General features: G+C 40.3%; 1 protein-coding gene across 6 annotated transcripts in view; it reads right to left on the reverse strand.

Annotated features, from left to right (window-relative positions):
- LOC143040226 (uncharacterized) overlaps window positions 1-22,135 on the reverse strand; it is a 134,412-nt gene that overhangs the window by 41,176 nt on the left and 71,101 nt on the right. For 5 of the 6 annotated variants that reach the window (XM_076210933.1, XM_076210926.1, XM_076210932.1 and 2 more), the window contains 2 exons: window positions 6,927-7,045; window positions 6,715-6,820 (listed from right to left, as the gene is read on the reverse strand). The exons of the other annotated variant lie outside the window; for it this stretch is intronic. In XM_076210933.1, the coding sequence (XP_076067048.1) occupies window positions 6,715-6,820; window positions 6,927-7,045 (225 nt within the window). The remainder of the gene's footprint in view (window positions 1-6,714; window positions 6,821-6,926; window positions 7,046-22,135) is intronic. 6 annotated transcript variants of the gene reach the window in all.

The raw sequence follows: 22,135 nt of genomic DNA on the forward strand, positions 1-22,135 counted from the left end.
CCATTCCACCTCATGCATCACAACATCTTCCATATACAACCATTCTCCATTCACCCCTGTCTTCTGTCCTCTCCCGTCCTTCCTCAACAGACATTCCCCTCTTCCCCAAAGCCCCCTTTACCCCATCCATCCATCTCATCCTAGGACGTCCCCTCATGTTCACTCCCTCCACATCTGCCTTCCATACCTCCTTTACTAGTCTTTCTTCACTCATTCTTTCCATGTGTCCAAACCATCCTAATACTCTTTCATCAACCCTATCTCCCAACTCCCTTTCCACCCCTGTTCTTCTCCTCACCTCCTCATTTCTTACTCTATCTAGCCTAGTAACCCCCATCATACTTCTCAGACACTTCATCTCAAACACATTCAAGCTCCTTCTCTCTTCCTCTCTTATGTTCCATGTTTCTGCTCCATACAGTGCTGTAGGCACAATTACTCCTTCATACAGTCTCCTCTTAGCATCCATTCCCAAATTTCTATTCCTCATTACACTTTTTAATTCACCAAGGCATTTACTCGCTTCTCTCAATCTACATTCTACCTCCTTTACTCCACCTTTTCCTGCCACATTTGCACCCAAGTATCTAAAACTATCCACTTCCTCCAGTTGCTCTCCCTTAATGCTCACTTCCAGATTACTGCCACTTTCACCCCTTGTACATCTCATCACCTTACTTTTACCCACATTTATCTTCAGCTTTCTTCTATCACATACTTTCCCAAACTCCGTCACCAACTTCCTCAATCCCTCCTTCGATCCTGCCACAAGTGCAGTGTCGTCCGCAAACAACAGCTGGCTCACCTCCCACCTTTCTCCATTTTCTTTAACCATCTCCAATCCCTGACCCACTACCCTTGCATTTACCTCTTGCACCACCCCATCCATGTATAAGTTGAACAGCCAGGGTGACATAACGCATCCTTGACGAAGTCCCACCTTTACCTCAAACCACTCACTCTCTCCATTTCTAATCCTGACACAAGCTCTACTACTCTCATAACCCCTATAACCATGTATATTCTGAAACCATTTAATTCAAGATACTTGGATAACTATCTTTCATTTGTCTGTCTGTTTGTTCACGAACTCCTAGGGTTTTGAAGATAGACCTCCATAACTATATATATTCAGATACCCTATCACTCCAGGTACTTGGAGAACTATATTTCATTAAAAAAGAAAAAAAAAAAAAAAAAAAAAAAAAAAAAAAAAAAAATAATAATAATAATAATAATAATAAAAATAAAAAATAAAAAAAATAGACCCCATAACCATATATATTCTGATACCTTATCACTCCAGGTACTTGGATAACTATATTTCATTAGGAAAAAAAAAAAAAAAAAAGTTAGGGTTAAGGGGGTACGCGACACCTGGGGGGGTGAATTTGGTCAAGATATGGCATATTTCAAAACTGTGTTCAAAATGTTCGTATACCACTTAGAAATAAATCCCGACAAATAATTTTCCAGCCGCGCGCAATTTAAAGGTCCTGGGTGAGGATTAAAGGGACAGATTTAAAGGCGCAACCCACACTAGAAGGAGGCGTGCCACTTAGGACCTTCAGGCGCAGCGAATAACGTTGAAATTTGATTGAATTTACACTCGCCCAGTGTATCAACGGCCAATACGATTGTGGAGGGGAAGGGAGGAAGGTGGAGGGAGAATATTTTGCCAACTTTGTGCGAAACTAAGCGTTAGTTACCGGCTAACTCTGAAAAGGGAAGTACGCATGTCTCATGAGCTCTCATTGCAATCTATTACTTTAGCTAGTACATATTACTCTTTAGTACAGTCATCATGGGTAGCAAAAAGAACAAAAGAACATCACAATGACAAAAAACAGCAGTTAAAGATGGCAAGCAGTCAAAGACGACTAAAGATCTCACCACCTCTCACTCCACCACCGCCCTCACCTGCACCTCTGTGACGGTGACAGAGGTAAAGGACAACATTAGACTAAACAATTCAAAGAGGAAGATTAAATCCAAAGAAGAAAGCAAGAGGAAAAAGATCAAGGCTATACAGGAAGAAGAAAGAAGAAGGGACATCATATGATGCTGGAGGGGGTGCCCTACCAACATAGATTGGCGAGGGGAATCTGATGAGGAAAGAGAAGGTGCCCTCTACTGGAAAATAAACCTCTTTCCAATGATTTAGATACCCTGAAGACCCCCAGCAGAGAGGTTTCATATGAAGAAACCGCCAAAGGTGCAAAAAAGCAAATTATATGATGTTGTCGTCTGTGCGTCGTCACTACTGTGACATACTTATACTTTAGTTTTTCAGTATTTAAAGTACTTATAATTAAAATATGTTGATAATTTTTACTGTACTTACTTATTATATAATAAGAATTAAGCCATGAAAAAATCAGTCAAATTGGTGAAACTATAAGCAAGTTACAGATATATTCATATTTCAAGTTGCCATATCTCCGTTCGATATTTTTCTATTTTTTTTTAATCATAAAAAATCTAATATACATTAGATTTAAATGAAACTTAGAGGGAATATTACTTTTAGTAACTGCTAGGGCCGATCGTTCGAATATTTTGAATAGGATGAAAGAGTTCGGAGTAATAATGGAAACAAGAGCAAAAAAATTGTATTTTTCACGATTTTTGCCAGCCATTAAAATTGAAATGCCTGTATGCAAAAGTATAAAGGAAATTGTTCAATTACTCAATGACCGGCCCTAGGTGTGCCTACTGACTAATCATAGCCAAAATATAAAACAAATTGGTCCACGTATTATGGTGCTGTGCACTTTTAAATGTCGCTACTGGTATACGTACATGTGTACATGTGTACATATGTACATGTGTACATACATCATTCTGCTTCACCTAAAATGTAAGCAATATGGATACCTATTTACCTGAGAAGTTTCAGCTCTTTACTCTAAATATTTTAGAAAATGACCTCCAGGTGTCGCGTACCCCCTTAACCCCTTCCATACGGTGCCGCACACGTAGGCGTCATGGGGAGCGAGTGTATTCGCGAGGCTGCCATATCGGCGTCTTGATTATATTTATTGTAGTCGCCCCTCCATAATGACATTCTTTCTAATTCTTTTGTAATCGCATTTTCTATGGTTATCAAAATTCACGGGTGAAGAGAGAACGATCGATATAAGCGGTGACTATATTTTATGATGCGAGTATTATTACGACACGTCGTACGGCTGGCATTGGTTGCTGCCACCGAGATCTAAGTCCATGACGCCTACGTGTGCGGCACCGTATGGAAGGGGTTAAGGGTTAAAGTTAGGTGGGGTATGGTTACGTTAGGGATTATTCATGAACTCCTCTTAGGTTTTTGCAGATAGACCCCTATAACCATATATATTCTGAAACCTTATAACCCAAGGTGCTTGGATAACTATCTTTCATTTGTATCTACTATAATAAAGTAGCAGCTTGTGTCTGTCTATCTGTTCACAAACTCCCCCAAAACCATATACATTCACCATAACCCAGGCTGCTTGTATAAGTATATTTTATTTCCAAAGGGTGTCTCCCTCCTCAAATTAATTTTTTTCTTACTTTCTTAACATTTTATCTTTGTTACCTTTTCTATTGAGTTATATTGATATGTGTGACTTTTCTCCACATATTCTATCAAAATAAAAATGATCATCATTTGCCTGCAGCAATGCACGGGTAATTTGGCTAGCATATATACATATATATATATACACACACATTTACAGTGAGTCTGAAGGAACACAGGCGCATAGTGGCATGGTGGGTGGTATGCAGTGTGTGGTGTGGTGATCTGCACACAATTTGAATCTCAGTAGTAACCTATGGATGTTCAACAATGTATATTCCTCCCAGTGGTAACATGTACATGTTCAAAAGATACATGATCTCATGAAGTCCACACAGCCTTACATCTATTAACCTCTTCAGTACGGTTCAAAATCTCACGGGCAGCATTAGCTGTCAGATGTACGATGTGTCATACTCGCATCATAAAATATAGTCACCGCTTATATCAATCGTTCTCTCTTTCACCCGTGAATTTTGATAACCATAGAAAATGTGAAGACAGTTTAGAGAGTATGTCATTACGCAGGGGCAACTTACAATAAATATAATCAAGACGCCGATATGGCAGCCTCGCGTATCCACTTGCTCCTCATGCCGCCTACATGTGCGGCACCGTATGGAAGGGGTTAATGTAATTAATCCCCAAAAATTCAGAATTCTATACCACTCATAGTGTAAACAGAGTCACTCCTATAGATGGAGAAAAAAAAAAAAAAAATTATAAAAAAAATGTTTTTGAGTTTTTTTTTTTTTTTTTAATCTCGTCCAAATTTGTTCAGATATTAAAAATTTAGTACATAAAAACAGGTGCAACTATGTTATTCATCCCTCCACATATGTGCATCTATCTTATTCAAAGAGGCATTAGACAGAGTATAAAAATAAACAAGTAATTGACCATATAAAGTCACTGTCAGATGCTGCAAGCCTGCAACAAGTGTAGATACTGTATATGGGCCAGTATGGCTATTGGCTGGCTACCTTACAAAATTTACCTTTTATCTTAGCATTCAAAGATTAAACACTCCAATTTCCCATAGTGACCCTGGACGTTGCCTAAACACAGATCCGCCACTTGGACAGTGGAAAAAGGGTTAACATAGTAATGGGGGGAAACTGTTGTACTCCCCACCACCCATCAAGGCTCAGAGCTTATTTTCTACCTGACTTTTTGCTTGCTATCCCTTAACTTTAACCTACAATCATACATAAGTCCTTGAGATGCAAAAAAAAAAAAAAAAAAAAAAAAAATGGATATCGTTTTTATATATATATTTTTAAAATAACTCAGCAAGGAAAAGAACCATATTACAATAATTTTTCTATGTTAGAATATCAAATAAATCAGTATAAGGTTTTCTATGGTGTTAGGGCACTTCCATTTTCTGTGGTTTCATGTTTTGATGTGTTTTATTTATTTTACAATGTACAGTTGCCCCCACTTAGTTTTGGCACAGTTCGGACAAGAATAGCAACTCGCCCAGTATTCTTTTCTATTACATTTTCGTGTCTGTTCATTTACATTTTTTTTTTTTTTTTGCTAAATAGTAACTACCTTTAAAAATGTGACAAACAGTGAAATACTCAAAATGGTGTAGCAGACGACACATTTTCCTTGACTTACTAATGACATCTATCACTCTTATTTGACAAGTAATACGATTAATATACGTTGCAGAGGAGAGAACACAGGAATCTGTTCACATAGTGGTCGATGGTAGACTAACAACCAGCTTCAAGCTGTGAGTGGTGTTGAGTGCAGTGACAAACTAACCAAAACTAACTCGTATACATATAAGTTATAACCCTATTATTAAATCAATTATTTTCATTTATTTATTCAGCAGAGGGCTTGTGATCCAATTATGTTATGTATGATTGTAGGTTAAAGTTAAGGGATAGCAAGCAAAAAGTCAGGTAGAAAGTAAGCTCTGAGCCTTGATGGGTGGTGGGGAGTACAACAGTTTCCCCCCATTACTATGTTAACCCCTTTTCCACTGTCCAAGTGGCGGATCTGTGTTTAGGCAACGTCCAGGGTCACTATGGGAAATTGGAGTGTTTAATCTTTGAATGCTAAGATAAAAGGTAAATTTTGTAAGGTAGCCAGCCAATAGCCATACTGGCCCATATACAGTATCTACACTTGTTGCAGGCTTGCAGCATCTGACAGTGACTTTATATGGTCAATTACTTGTTTATTTTTATACTCTGTCTAATGCCTCTTTGAATAAGATAGATGCACATATGTGGAGGGATGAATAACATAGTTGCACCTGTTTTTATATACTAAATATTTAATATCTGAACAAATTTGGATGAGATTAAAAAAAAAAAAAAAAAAAAAAAAAAAAAAAAAAACTTTTTGCATTACAGTTATCATAACATAATTGGATCACAAGCCCTCTGCTGAATAAACGAAAATAATTGATTTAATAATAGGGTTATAACATAACTTATAAGTATACGAGTTAGTTTTGGTTAGTTTGTCGCTGCAATCAACACCACTCACAGCTTGGAGCTGGTTGTTAGTCTACCATCGACCACTACGTGAACGGATTCCTGCGTTCTCTCTCTCTCCTCTGCAACGTATATTAATCGTATTACTTGTCAAATAAGAGTGATAGATGTCATTATTAAGTCAAGAAAAATGTGTTGTCTGCTACACCATTTTGAGTATTTCGCTGTTTGTCACATTTTTTAAGGTAGTTCCCCTATATAGCAAAAAAAAAAAAAAAAAAAAAAAAAAAAAAAAAAAAAATGTAAATGAAGACACAAAAATGTAATAAAAATGAATACCAGGCAAGTTGCTAATCTTGTCCGAAACATTTTCAAAACTGTGCCAAAACTAAGTGGGTCAACTGTACATTGTAAAATAAATAAAACACATCAAAACATGAAACCACAGAAAATGGAAGTGCCCTAACACCATAGAAAACCTTAAGTGAGGGGTATACTGATTTATTTGATATTCTAATATAGAAAAATTATTGTAATATGGTTCTTTTCCTTGCTGAGTTATTTAAAAAAAAATGAAAATATCCATGTTTTTTTTTTTTAAAAAAAAAAAAAAAAAAAAAAAAAAAAAAAAAAAAATTAGTTGCATCTCTAGACTCACTCCTGAACTTTACAGGTTTGAAAGACAACATACCATACCTTTGAAGTATCATTAGGCTTGTCATTAATCCTGAGCAAATTTGGATATGTTTTACGAATATCAGATAGCATTTCCTGGTAGGTGACCATCCTCTGATTGGCCCACCTATAAGTTTGTGAAAATAAAATGTTGAATGTCAGCTTTATCAATACTTGCTAATTTAGCAAATTAGAATATACTTATTTCTTGTACAATTTTAATCTGTCCACACCTATTTCCATCAAAAGGCATGTATTCTATAAATCGGATATCAATGTTCTTCTCTTCAGTAAGAGATACAAAGCTCCTAAGTTCATCTTCATTCTTCCCTCTCATGACCACGACATTGATCTGAAAAGTAACAAAGAAAAATCTACATACATCTCTTCCTTTAACCTCTTCAATACGAGTCATTCTCACAGGTTGCATCATGACCATTGAATACACAATTACAGTGGATATAAGAAAATACCAGATACATAAACAATGGACAGAATTGATTACAAAACTCCAACAGGAAAGAGTGACCATGTACTAATAGAATTCAAACTAAAAGAGCAAATGGACTTTTGAAGAAATGAGATACATGGGAAAGGAAGACTAATGTACAACAAAATGAATTTTACATACATACATATACCAAGGCTTTTTCCCCCTTACAAGGGAGGTAGCCAAAAAGGAAAAGGCATAAAATCATTCCATCCCTGAATACAATCCACACCCCTCCACCCTCCTTATCTTAGCACCTCCTGGATGACGGGTCATCCCTGCACCTTGTCCACTGCCCTGGGTCAGAAGCAGTGTCGCAAGACACAGCACATCCACAGCAAGGCCGCTTCATTAAATCGGCGACCCCCCCCCTCTCCGTCCCCCCATTCATGACAGGAGAAGACGGGGAGAAATCCCTTCGGGCTGCATCAAATTTTGCTCACACATACTACCTCACCCCCCATCCCCCTGCCCATTCCACCTCATGCATCACATCATCATCCATATACAACCATTCTCAAATTCATTCCTGTCTTCTGTCCTCTCCCGTCCTTCCTCAACAGACATTCCCCTCTTCCCCAAAGCCCCCTTCACCCCATCCATCCACCTCATCCTAGGACGTCCCCTCATCCATCACTCCCTCCACATCTGCCTTCCATACCTCTTTTACTAGTCTTTCTTCACTCATTCTTTCCATGTGTCCAAACCATCCTAATACTCTTTCATCAACCCTATCTCCCAACTCCCTTTCCACTGAAAAAATTCTTTCATAACGCAAACTGGGATAAATTCCTAAATGAAGAACAAAGATCGAAGAGAAATGGAATATAAAAGAAATTTATAATGAGGGGGTGAACAAATATGTACCACAACAAAAGCAAGAGAGAGTATACATAAAAAGCAGGTACAACAAAAATTGTAGTGAGGCTAAGGACAGAAGAGATAAAGCCTGGAAAAGATGGAAAAAAGAAAAAAGACAAAAGACAAAAGACAAAAAAAAAAAAGTAAATGGTTAACATAAATCAAACTAAGAAATGATTATGTAAAAATATGTAGAGATGAAAAGAGAAACTATGAGACATAATAGAAAAATGCAAGGAACAACCAAAACTATTTTACAGGTATATAAATGGTAAACTAAAAAATAAACAAAATGGGAAATTATGAATATATAGAACTAAAAATGGCTGAAATTATGAGCAATAATTTCAAATCAGTATTTACAATTGAAAATTCACCAAACTGTGAGGGAATAGAGAGAGATCCCTCGATGAAGGAAATAACTGTAACACAGAAGGAAATCAGAGACCAAATAAAAAACCTTGATGTCAGAAAGTCACATGGTCCAGATGGAATTGCAAATTGGATACTGAAAGAATGCATAGAGGAGTTGACGGACAAAATATACAATATAATTACTCACTTAAAGAAGGAAAGGTACCACAGGACTGAAAAAATGCAAATATTGTACCAATATATAATGGAGGAAACAAGGAAGATCATGTACAACAAACCTGATCTGCTTCTATTCGAGACTAATAGAAATAATACAAGAAAGGGATGGATGGGCAGACTGTGCCTTTCTAGACCTACAAAAAGCATTTGATAAGGTACCACACAAGAAACTAGTAAGAAAAATAGAATCAATAGGTGGCATGAAAGGAAAATCATTGGAATGGTTGGAAGACTTCCTGACTGGGAGAAAAATGAGGGTGATAATTAGAGACAAGTACTCGAATTGGGAACAAATGATAGGTGGTGTCCTGTAAGGTTTGGTATTGGCTCCAATCATGTTTGCCATATACATAAATGACATGGATGAAGGAGTAAAGTGTTACATGAATTTCTTCGCAGATGATGCAAAAATACTTAAGTAAGAACAGAGGAGGATTGTGAGTCATTACAGTTAGACCTGGACAAAATCTGGAAATGGACTCAAAAGTGGGAAGTGAACTTCAATATAAAGAAGTGTAGTATAATAGAGTTTGGAAAAAGTAAAAATAAAATATCAAGAAATTATAAAATTGGTGAAGAAGTCAAAAAAGTGAACTCAGAAAGAGACCTTGGAGTAATAATCAGCAAAGACATGATACTGGACAAACATATCAATAAAATAGCCAGAGAAACCTTTAACCTATTAAGGTCAATGAAAGTGGCATTTGACTACTTGGATGAGGAAATGATTAAAAAAAATATTAGTTACACTAATATGACCAAAACTGGAGTATGCAGCAACACTATGGACACCCAGTACTAAAAAGAATATAAAGAAATTAGAAAGAATACAAAGAGCAATGACAAAGTTGGCACCAACTCTCTCCAAATTAACATACGAACAAAGATTACCCACATTGGAATTACCAACTCTGGAACAAAAAAGAAAAAAAGATCTGCTGACTATTTATAGAATCATGAAAGGAATGGAAATCCTAGATAGGAATGATTTATCAAAATGGGACAATGGAAAAACAAGAGGTCATGAAAAGAAACTAAAAAAGGATAACTAAAGATATGAAAAAAAAGGCTTCCCACATAGAGCACTGGATACCTGGAATAATTTACATAAAGAAACAATGTATGCAAACACTGTTCAAGATTTTAAGAAAAAAGCTGATGCTGAAAGATAACAAGACAGGTCACCACAAGCATATCTCTTCTCATATAATACAGCTAGGTAAATAACACTTTGGTCATCAGAGTGACAGCACATATTACTTGCTGCTCCAGTGAAATACGAATATTCAAGGAATGACACAACAGTGCTTCAATTATAGATTACCATGTGTGTAAACTAAGGGAGGGAGTGATTGTGGACACCTGAAATGATTATTCATAACATAAAAAGTGAGAAATACATATACCAAGGCTTTTTCCCCCTTACAAGGGAGGTAGCCAAAAAGGAAATGGCATAAAATCATTCCCACCCATTCCATCCCTGAATACACTCCTCACACCTCCACCCTCCCTCTCATCTTAGCACCTCCTTGATGACGGGTCATCCCTGCACCTTGTCCACTGCCCTGGATCAGAAGCAGTGTCGCAAGACACACCACATCCATAGCAAGGCCGCTTCATTAAATCGGTGACCCCCCTCTCCGTCCCCCCATGCATAAAGGAGAAGACAGGGAGAACCCTTCGGGCTGCGTCAAAATTTGCTCACGCATACTACCTCACCCCCCATCCCCCCGCCCATTCCACCTCCTGCATCACAACATCCTCCATATACAACCATTCTCCATTCACCCGTCTTCTGTCCTCTCCCGTCCTTCCTCAACAGACATTCCCCTCTTCCTCAAAGCCTCCTTCACCCCATACATCCACCTCATCCTAAGACATCCCCTCATGTTCACTCCCCCCACTTCTGCCTTCCATACCTCTTTTACTAGTCTTTCTTCACTCATTCTTTCCATGTGTCCAAACCATCCTAATACTCTTTCATCAACCCTATCTCCCAACTCCCTTTCCACCCCTGTTCTCCTCACCTCTTCATTTCTCATTCTATCTAGCCTAGTAACCCCTATCATACTTCTCAGACACCTCATCTCAAACACATTCAAACTCCTTCTCTCTTCCTCTCTTATGTTCCATGTTACTGCCCCAAACAGTGCTGTTGTTGTTGTTGTTGTCGTTCCCTAGACTGTCTGTCCAAGCAGTCCCGTCTCCCCAAGGAAGGCCACAGCCAAAACTGGGTTTTCCCACAAATCCTTTATAGAGTGTATGTTGTGTTGTTTGCGTGCATGATTGTGTATAATGCAGTCTTCCATTATGTGTTGTATGGTATGGGGTGAAGTGTTACATCCTGGGCAGCTGTTCACAACACGGTCGTCCAGCCTATTCTGGTAGCTTAGAAGTGCTGGGTGGTGACCGCATCGCAGTCTGGCCAAGTGGACTCTGTCCTTTCGTGGGAGAGAGGATTCAGAAGGGTGGATATCAGGGGGTCTGGCATGCAGCAGTGTGTTGTCTTTCAGTGTGTTAATGGAGCGGTGAGTGATATGATTATGAATATGTTTCCGGAGGCTGGTATTTGGTGGTTGTGGAGGAAGAGAAGAGAGTATCTGTGCGTAATAAAGGTCTTTGGGTGTAGTTTTAATGTTTCTTGGTGTGTGTGGGTGTTCTGCTATGTAGTGTAGCGGGTGTGATGTGTTTGTGGTGGCTGCAGCAAGTGTTTGTGTGCCTCTCATGTCGAGGTGGTCCTTGACTTTGAGGACTTTTGTTTCATGGTGTAAATGGTCTGTAGGTGTTGTATTTGTGCAGCCTGTAATTGTTTTTAGGGCTTTGTTTTGTATGATTTGAAGGGTGTTGTGGTGTGTCTCACTGAGATTAGGAGCCCATGCAGGACTCGCATAATTCATCACTGAGCGTATGCATTGTTTGTATATTGTTATATTAGTTTCTTTGTTTTGACCAAATGTTGTTCCAGTGATTGACTTAAGTGCGTTAAGTCTAGGTGTGCATTTGTTTTTTATGTTTGTGAGGTGTTGTTTGAAAGACATGGATGTATCGTATGTTACACCAAGAATTTTCGGTGTGTTTGTGTGTGGTATTAGAGTGTTGTTGATGTAGAGATAAGGTATGTATTTGTGTTCTTTTGTCCAGTTGGTGAGAAGTGTTGCTGTAGATTTGGTTGGAGCTATTTTGAGTCTGTTTGTGATGAACCATGTGTTGAGTGTGTCAAGGTAAGGCTGGATTATTTCTGCAGCTTTGTCTGTGTTACGATGTGTGCATGTGATTGTTATGTCATCTGCGTACGAAGAGATTTGTATTTCTGAGGTGTCTGGTGTGGGTAAGTCATGCATGTATAGATTAAATAATGTGGGGGATAGAACTGAGCCCTGTGGTACTCCGTTCTTAAAGTTTCTGATGTGCGATGATTGGCCATTATATGACACATGAGCATTCCTGCCTGCCAGATAATTGGCCAGCCATCTTTTGGTGTTATTGTGCATGCCTGTGTTATATATTTTATTTGTTAGGTTGTGGCGGGGGATAGCATCAAAAGCTTTACTAATGTCCAATGTTATAAGAAGTGTTCTGTGGTGGGGCCTATCTGAATTGATGCCATTTAAAATTCTTTGTGTGAGGTTTGTCAGAAGAGTGTTTGTGGAGTGTAGTGGCCTAAAACCGTGTTGTGAGTCAGCAAGGGGAATATATGGTGTGACAAGTTTAAGTATTAGGCGTTCAATGACTTTAGAGGGGGTGCAGAGAAGTGTGATTGGGCGGTGCGATGTTGGGATTGTTGGGTCTTTGTTCGGTTTTGGAATGGTGATTATTTTACCATGCTTCCAGATGTCGGGTATAGTGTTGTGTGAATAGCTGTAGTTTGCAATGTTTGTGAGTGCGTGTATACCTTGTGGTCCAATGTGTTTTAGGTGGATGTTGCTTATGTTATCAGGGCCACAGGCAGATGAGTGCTTGAGATTATGCATTATGAGTTTTGTCTGACTGTCTATGAAGGGTGTATAGTCTGAGTCTGTGGGGAAGTCTTTCTTACGTCGAATGGTGCGTCGGTCGTCAGGGTGAGATGTAAGATGGCTCGTCTGTGCAAAATGACGTATGAGTGCGTTTGCTTGTTGTCTGTTTGAGGGTAGATTATCTGTTGTTGTGATTATTGCTGCGTGAGAGCGTGTAGTGTTAGTGTTGGATAGTGTGATGCTGTTGAGTGTTTTGTACAATTTGCTGGTGTTTGTTTTGTGATCAAGTGTATTGATAAAGTTTTGCCAATTTTGTGTTTTTTGTTCATGTATTTTATTGGCAATCACAGTGTTTAGTGTTTGTATTTGGTCTGCTATGTTTTGAGGGATAGGTGTGGGGGTATCGTGTTTAAGTGTGTCACGTTGTCTGATGAGGCCTTGGATTTCTGGTGTGAAGTTGGGGTTGTGTGATTTTCTGTTGCCTCTAGGGATGTATCTCTTGTCTGCGTTTTGTATGATTGTATTAAAAGCGTGCACAGCATTGTTTATGTTTGTGATTGGTGTACTGTTAAGTGTTTCAAAATGTTGTTCTGTCTCTTCAGTAAAAGCTTCCCAGTTAGCTCTCTTGTAATTGGTGTAAGTGTGTCTGTGGCCAGCTGGGGTGCATCTTGTTTTGGTGGTGATGATGATTGGAAGGTGGTCAGAGCCAAGGGCTCCGACCACTCTCCATGATGTTGTTGGGGTTAGGCAGGGGGAGCAAAAGGTGATATCAGTAGAGGAGGGAGTGTAGAGGGCTTGGTATGGGATATGTGTATGATTATGCGTGTTGTTCATGATAGTCAATGAGTCGAATTGAGTCTGTATATCAAGCCCTCTGTCTGTGTCAGGGTTGTCGACATACCAGGCAGATGACTTGGCGTTGAAGTCACCACCCATGATCAGGTTGGGGATTGAGGTTAGTTGGCTAAGTTGAGGTCTGAAGGTGTTTGGAACTGTGGGGGATGATTGGGGGGGAATGTACATGTTAACTATTTTCAGTGTTGAATTGTTGCCTGTGCGGATACGAATGGATTGGGTTTCTGTTGTGTTATCTGTGGTAGGGAGGAGAATTTTGGTTGTGGCACTTGTGTCCACAAAACAGATGGAGTGGTGGATCAGGGTGATGAGTCCACCGCCATTGCCGTCAGTCCGGTCTTGTCTGATGGTGGTGTAATTATGAAATGATGGTGTTTTGTGTGAGTGTCTTAGTTTTGTTTCTTGTAAAATCGCAATGTGTATGTTGTGTTGTTTAAGAAAGTGTTCAAGTTCATGTTTTTTAGTGTTAATACCGTCAATGTTGTGTTGTAATATGTTGATGTTGTGTGTTTTGTATGTGTTGTATGTTGCCGTTTGGGGTTGAGGTTGGGGTGGTAGTGGGGAAGGTGTAGGATCTGGGTCAGAGGGGGGGAAAGGAGAGATCGGGGACAAAGGAAGGGGAGTACTAATTGGGGGTAAGGGCAAAGGGAAATTGGGAGTGGGTAAGGGTGTTGGCTGTGGTTGGGGAGGTGGGAGTGGGGTTACTGGAGGGCAGGTAGAACATGTCCAAGTGTTTGTGTATTGGTTTGTGTCAGCTGCAACGTCTACGTCGTGGGACCACCCCCCAACCCCAAGAGTTGGGGGCCAATCAGCAGCAACCACCCCTGGCCATCAGCTCTACGCAGATGGCACCGATCCCCAAGGAGGAGCTACGCCTACCTGGGGGAGTACCACAAACAGTGCTGTTGGCACAATCACTCCTTCATATAGTCTCCTCTTAGCATCCATTCCCATTTTATATTGCCCTGATATTCTATTTTTACCTTTTCAAAACTCCTTTAAACCACATTTCTTGATGTTTAAGTTTACTTTCCACTTTTGACTCCATTCCCAGACTATATCCAGGTCTTTTTGTAGTGATTCACAGTCTTTCTCTATATTTACTTATAACACTCATTTATATATGGTAAACATTATCAGAGCCAATACAGAACCTTGTGGGACTACACTTATCATTTCTTCCCAGGTTGAGTTTTTGTCTCTAAGTACCACCCTCATTTTTCTCCCATTCAAGAAATCTTCCATCCATTCCAACAACTTTCCTTGTACACCACCTATTGTTTCAATATTTCTTAGTAGTTTTTTGTGTGGTACCCCATCTGGGGTATTGGCTGCTTGTTATTGTGGCAAAGTAGCATGCAGTTGATACTTTAGGGTCTATATGGGGCGCCCCTACGGACCAGAGCCACACATCATTTTGTCTATGGTAGAGGAAAACTCTGTTCATAGAGAAATTATGACACTTTTATACTACAACTGTCCCTCCGTTATGCTGTCCCCCAACCTCTTGTTGCTGTCCTGTACCATTTCTCTGAGTTTTCTTTTTCTGTGGTGGGAGAAAAGAATACTGCCACCAAGTATTTCCACTTGGATCGTAAGAGGCGAGAAGAAAGGGACGGGGATTGGGACTAGGCATCCTTCTCCTTGTAGCCCCACAGGGGACATAAATAAACAAAAAAGAGAAGGCATAAGTGGGTCTGGGAGTTTTCGGACCAGCACCCTAAGGTTTGGGTCTTTTAATGTGTGTGGATGTGGTACAGATGAGAGTATAAGGGAAGAGATAGGTAGTATGTTTGTAAGAAGAAAAATGGATGTGTTGGCTTTGAGTGAAACTAAGTTGAAAGGAAAGGGTGAGTGTAAGTTTGGGAGTGTAAGTGGGAGGTTATCAGGAGTGAAGAGAGGGCGAGGGAGGGAAGGGGTGGCTATTCTAGTAAGTGAAGAGATAAGTAAACGGGTAGTGGAGTGGAAGGAGGTTTCCTCAAGGATAATGTGGATGAAGGTGAAACTGGGAAAGGAGATGTGGGTCTTTGTAAGTGCATATGGGCCTGGCAGTGAGAAGAGTGTAGAAGAAAGGGAGGCCTTTTGGATAGATTTAAATGAATGCATAGAGGATTTAGGAAGAAATGTAAATGTAATAGTACTAGGAGACCTTAATGCTAGGGTAGGAAATGGTCCAATTGATGGAGTGGTTGGGAAATGTGGAGTTCCAGGAAAGAATCGTAGTGGAGAGTTGATGGTGGAAATGTGTCTAGAAAGAGAGTTGATGATAGCAAATACAGTGTTTCGGAAGAAAGTCAAGCATAAGTACACATGGGAGAGGGTGGTGGAGGGAAGGGTGGTAGATAGAGCACTAATGGATTATGTAGTGGTAAATAGGATTATGATAGGAAGAGTTAAGGATGTACATGTGCTAAGGGGAGAGGGTGGGGGAATATCAGATCATTTTTTGGTAGAAGGTAAGTTGAGAGTGGAGGATAGATGGAGAAAGAGGAAAGGGACAAAAGGTAGGGAGGTTCTTGAGTGAACTCTTTGAATGAAAAGGGAAAGGAGGAGTACGAAAAGAAGCTGAAGGAGTGGGAGGGAGTAAAGGATAGAGTGGAGCTGGGTGTGGAGGAGGAATGAGGATGGTTCAAGGAGGGAGTATATGTATGTACTTTATCAAATGCTTTCTGTAGATCCAGGAAAGCACAATCTGCCCATCCATCCCTTTCTTGCATTATTTTTATTACATACATACATATACCAAGGCTTTTTCCCCCTTACAAGGGAGGTAGCCAAAAATGGAGAGGCATAAAATCATTTCCACCCATTCCATCCCTGAATACACTCCACAACCCTCCACCCTCCCTCTTATCTGAGCACCTCCTGGATGACGGGTCATCCCTGCACCTTGTCCACTGCCCTGGATCAGCAGTGTCGCAAGACACACCACATCCACAGCAAGGCCGCTTCATTAAATCAGCGACCCCCCCTCTCCGTCCCCCCATTGCATAAAAGGAGAGGACGGGGAGAAACCCTTCGGGCTGCGTCCAATTTTGCTCACACATACTACCTCAGCCCCCATCCCCCCGCCCATTCTACCTCATGCAATCACAACATCATCCATATACAACCATTCTCCATTCACCCCTGTCTTCTGTCCTCTCCCATCCTTCCTAAACAGACATTCCCCTCTTCCCTAAAGCCCCCTTCACCCCATCCATCCACCTCATCCTAGGACGTCCCTCCATATCTGCCTTCCATACCTCTTTTACTAGTCTTTCTTCACTCATTCTTTCCATGTGTCCAAACCATCCTAATATTCTTTCATCAACCCTATCTCCCAGCTCCTTTTCCACCCCTGTTCTCCTCCTCACCTCATTTCTCACTCTATCTAGCCTAGTAACCCCCATCATACTTCTCAGACACCTCATCTCAAACACATTCAAACTCCTTCTCTCTTCCTCTCTTATGTTCCATGTTTCTGCCCCATACAGAGCTGTTGGCACAATCACTCCTTCATACATAATAACAAGCAATCTCCCCACATGAGTGAGTTTACAACATCACTAAAAGAAATATCAGAACATCTATCAAGACTGGACGTCAGAAAATCACATGGCCCGGATGGTATTGCAAATTGGATTCTAAAGGAGTGCAAAGAACTAACAGACAAAATACACATCTTAATAAACAGCTCACTCAAAGAAGGAAAGATACCCAAGGACTGGAAAAATGCTAACATTGTACCAATATATAAAGGAGGAAACAAGGAAGAACCCACCAACTATAGGCCAGTATCACTAACAAGCACTATAGCCAAAATTTGTGAGAAAATAATCAAGAATAGATGGGTAAAACATCTGGAAGACAACATATTAAACCCAAGACAATTCGGGTTCAGACAAGGAAGATCATGCACCACAAACTTAATATGCTTTTACTCAAGACTAATAGACATAGTGCAAGAAAGAAATGGATGGGCTGATTGTGCATTCCTAGACTTGCAAAAAGCCTTTGACAAAGTACCACACAGAAAATTACTAAAAAAACTGGAACACATAGGAGGAATACAAGGAAACCTACTAAAATGGATGGAGGACTTTCTGACTGGTAGAAAGATGAGAGTAGTGCTCAGAGAAAAATATTCAGATTGGAAAGAGGTGATCAGTGGAGTACCGCAAGGATCTGTACTGGCACCAATGTTTGCTATCTATATGAACGACATGGACGAGGACGTGAACTGCTACATGAGCTTCTTTGCTGATGACGCCAAACTGTTAAGGAAAGTAGAAACTGATGAGGACTGTGAAGCACTGCAAGACCTAAATAGGGTATGGAACTGGAGTCAGAAATGGGAAGTGGACTTTAATACTAAGAAGTGTAGCATAGTGGAGTTTGGAAAAAGCAAAAACAGAATATCAGGAAAATATACAATTGGAACCAAGGAAGTAAAGAAAGTAGGATCCGAAAAAGATTTGGGTGTAATTATCACGAACGACTTGTCCTATGATACACAGATTAACAAAATTGTCGGGGAGACTTACAACTTGCTAAGATCAATAAAAGTGGCATTTACATACTTGGACGAAGACATGATAAAAAAAATATTGGTTACATTGATAAGGCCTAGATTAGAGTATGCGGCGACATTGTGGTCCCCCAGTACCAAAAAGAATATAAAGAAAATAGAAAGAATCCAAACAGCAGCTACAAAAATGGCACCTGCACTTGCAAACCTATCATACAAGGAGAGACTGGCTAAACTGGAGTTACCGACACTGGAGCAAAGAAGAGAGAGAGGTGACCTATTGACCATCTACAGAATCATGAAAGGCACAGAGATACTTGATAGAGAGAACTTACTTAACTGGGACAAAAGAAACACAAGAGGACATGGAAAGAAAATAAAAAAACATAGCTATAGAAGAGAACTGAAGAAAAACAGTTTTCCACATAGAGTTTTGGACACTTGGAACAAACTGGATAATGAAATAGTATGCACAAAAACCATTCATGAGTTTAAAAACAAACTAGACACTGCGAGATACAATGGCGGGACATCACGAGCATAACTCCCCTTCCCACAAAATACAACTAGGTAAATACAGTCTCCTCTTAGCATCTATTCCCAAATGTCTATTCCTCATTACACTCTTCAATCCACCAAGGCATTTACTCGCTTCTCTCAGTCTACATTCTACCTCCACCTTCACTCCACCTTTTCCTGACACATTTGCAACCAAGTATCTAAAACTATCCACTTCCTCCAGTCGCTCTCCCTTAATGCTCACTTCCAGTCTACTGCCACTTTCACCCCTTGTACATCTCATCACCTTACATTTACCCACATTTATCTTTAGCTTTCTTCTATCACATACTCTCCCAAACTCTGCCACCAACTTCCTCAATCCCTCCTCCGATCCTGCCACAAGTGCAGTGTCGTCCGCAAACAACAGCTGGCTCACCTCCCACTTTTCACCACTTTCTTTAACCATCTCCAATCCCTTGCCCACTACCCTTGCATTTACCTCTCGCACCACCCCATCCATGTATAAGTTGAACAGCCTGGGCGACATAACGCATCCTTGACGAAGTCCCACCTTTACCTCGAACCATTCACTCTCTCCATTTCCAATCCTGACACAAGCTCTACTACTCTCATAAAAACTCTTGACAGCTCCTAGAAGCTTTCCTCCTATCCCGTATATCTGCATAACCTCCCACAGTGCCTTTCTGTCTACCCTATCATAAGCCTTTTCCAGATCCATAAAAGACCAAAAAACATCCTTCCCCTTTCCTATAGCTCTCTCACATATCTGTCTTACCACAAAGATCTGATCTACACAACCTCTACCTGTCCTAAATCCACACTGTTCCTCACCAATTACTCCTTCTGTTCCTCTCCTAATCCTCTCAATCAAGATCCTCCCATAAGCCTTCCCAACTACACTTAACAAGCTAATCCCTCTGAAACTACTACATTCACACTTGTCCCCTTTTCCCTTGTAAAGAGGAACTATACAGGCACTCCTCCAGTCCTCCGGCACTCTACCCTCTCTCCAGCAAACATTAAATAACCTCACCAGCCAGTCCACCATCACTGTACCTCCCTTTTTCAGACATTCTGCATGGCATCCATCCAGACCAGGTGCCTTACCTGCTTTCATCATCTTAACAACTGCCTTCACCTCATCCTTCCTTATTTCTCCTCCATTCTCCTCACTCATCACTCTCATTTTCTTCGCATTTCCCACTGCAGCTATCTTTCCCTCCCTATCCTCCTTCACATTTAGCAACTCCCTAAAATATTCTGCCCATCTTCCCTTTACTGCCTTCTCTTCCATTATCATCTCTCCATCTGCACCTTTTACCTTTTCTTCTCCACTCGATTCGCCTCCTCTTCCTCTCTTAATTTCTTTCCAAAACATCTTTTTATTACTTTCAAAATTTTCTGTCGTACTCTTACCCCATTTCACATCTGCTCTCCTCTTTGCCTCCTTTACCTTTTGCTTTACTTCTCTTTTCTTTTCTTTGTACCTCTCATATGACTCCCTCGTCCTATTTTGTAACCTATCTGTGAAAGCTCGCTTCTTCTCTTCTACAACCTTCTTTGTTTCCTCATCCCACCATTCACTACCCTTTCTTTTATTTCCCCCTGTCCTTCTTGTTCCACACACCATCCTTGCACACTTTATGACTCCCTCCTTGAACCATCCCCAGCTCCACTCTATCCTTTCCTCCCTCCCACTCCTCCTTCAGCTTCTTTTTGTACTCCTTCTCCTTTCCCTTTTCATTCAAAGAGTTCACTCTAAGAACCTCCCTACCTTTTGTCCCTTTCCTCTTTCTCCATCTATCCTCCACTCTCAACTTACCTTCCACCAAAAAATGATCTGATATTCCCCCACCCTCTCCCCTTAGCACATGTACATCCTTAACTCTTCCTATCATAATCCTATTTACCACTACATAATCCATCAAGGCTCTATCTACCACCCTTCCATACACCACCCTCTCCCATGTGTACTTATGCTCGACTTTCTTCTGAAACACTGTATTTGCTATCATCAACTCTCTTTCTAGACACATTTCCACCATCAACTCTCCACTACGATTCTTTCCTGGAACTCCACATTTCCCAACCACTCCATCAATTGGACCATTTCCTACCCTAGCATTAAGGTCTCCCAGTACTATTACATTTACATTTCTTCCTAAATCCTCTATGCACTCATTTAAATCTATCCAAAAGGCCTCCCTTTCTTCTACACTCTTCTCACTGCCAGGCCCATATGCACTTACAAAGACCCACATCTCCTTTCCCAGTTTCACCTTCATCCACATTATCCTTGAGGAAACCTCCTTCCACTCCACTACCCGTTTACCTATCTCTTCACTTACTAGAATAGCCACCCCTTCCCTCCCTCGCTCTCTCTTCACTCCTGATAACCTCCCACTTACACTACTAAACTTACACTCACCCTTTCCCTTCAACTTAGTTTCACTCAAAGCCAACACATCCATCTTTCTTCTCACAAACATACTACCTATCTCTTCCCTTTTACTCTGTACCACATCCACGCACATTAAAAGACCCACTTATGCCTTCTCTTTTTTGTTTAGGAATGTCCCCTGTGGGGCTACAAGGAGAAGAATGCCTAGTCCCAATCCCCGTCCCTTTCTTCTCGCCTCTTACGATCCAAATGGGAATACTTGGTGGCAGTATTCTTTTCCCCCACCACAGAAAAAGAATACTCAGAGAAATGGTACAGGACAGCAACAAGGGGTTGGGGGACAGCATAACGGAGGGACAGTCGTAGTATAAAAGTGTCATTTCTCTATGAACAGAGTTTTCCTCTACCATAGACAAAATGATGTGTGGCTCTGGTCCGTAGGGGCGCCCCATATAGACCCTAAAGTATCAACTGCATGCTACTTTGCCACAATAACAAGCAGCCAATACCCCAGACGGAGAGCAGCCAATACCCCAGCATATCAAGTTTGTGGCACATGATCTCCCATGTCTAAATCCAAACTTTGGATTTAGTATATTATTTTCTTCCAGATGTTTAATCCATCTACTTTTAACAACTTTTTCACACATTTTTGCTATTATGCTTGTAAGGGAGATTGGTCTATAGTTTGATTTTCCTTGTCCCCTCCTATATAGTGGTACAATATTTGCATTTTTTCCAATCTTGTGGTACCTTTCCTTCTTTGAGTAATTATCTTATATATTTTGTCCATTAGTTCATTTATACATTCTTTTAATATCCAATTTGCAATTCCATCCAGACCGTGTGATTTTCTGACATCAAGGTTTTTTATTTGGTCCTTTATTTCATTCTGAGTCAGTTATTTCTTTCACTGAGGGGATCTTTCTCTCTCTCCTTCATCCCAATTTTGTGTGCTTTTAATTGTGAATACAGATTGAAATTGTTTGTTCATAATTTCAACCATTTCTACATCTTCTATATACAGTAAAAGCTCTCTTATCCGGCATCACTGGGACCAAAGGCATGCCAGATACTCGAAAATTGAGGATATTTGAAGGGGTTGCTTAAGTAAGTGAAGGGGTACAGATATATGTCTACAATCACCCCCTTTACTCACTATTAATGTCAGTTAACATATAGTATCACATACCGTAACATAAAGAAAGCATCACATGGTTGTGGCGTCACCACCTCACTCGTCAACATGAAAG

This window comes from Oratosquilla oratoria, chromosome 28, assembly GCF_046742065.1.
Source record: "Oratosquilla oratoria isolate Oo_2021 chromosome 28, ASM4674206v1, whole genome shotgun sequence".
NCBI lineage: Eukaryota > Metazoa > Arthropoda > Malacostraca > Stomatopoda > Squillidae > Oratosquilla > Oratosquilla oratoria.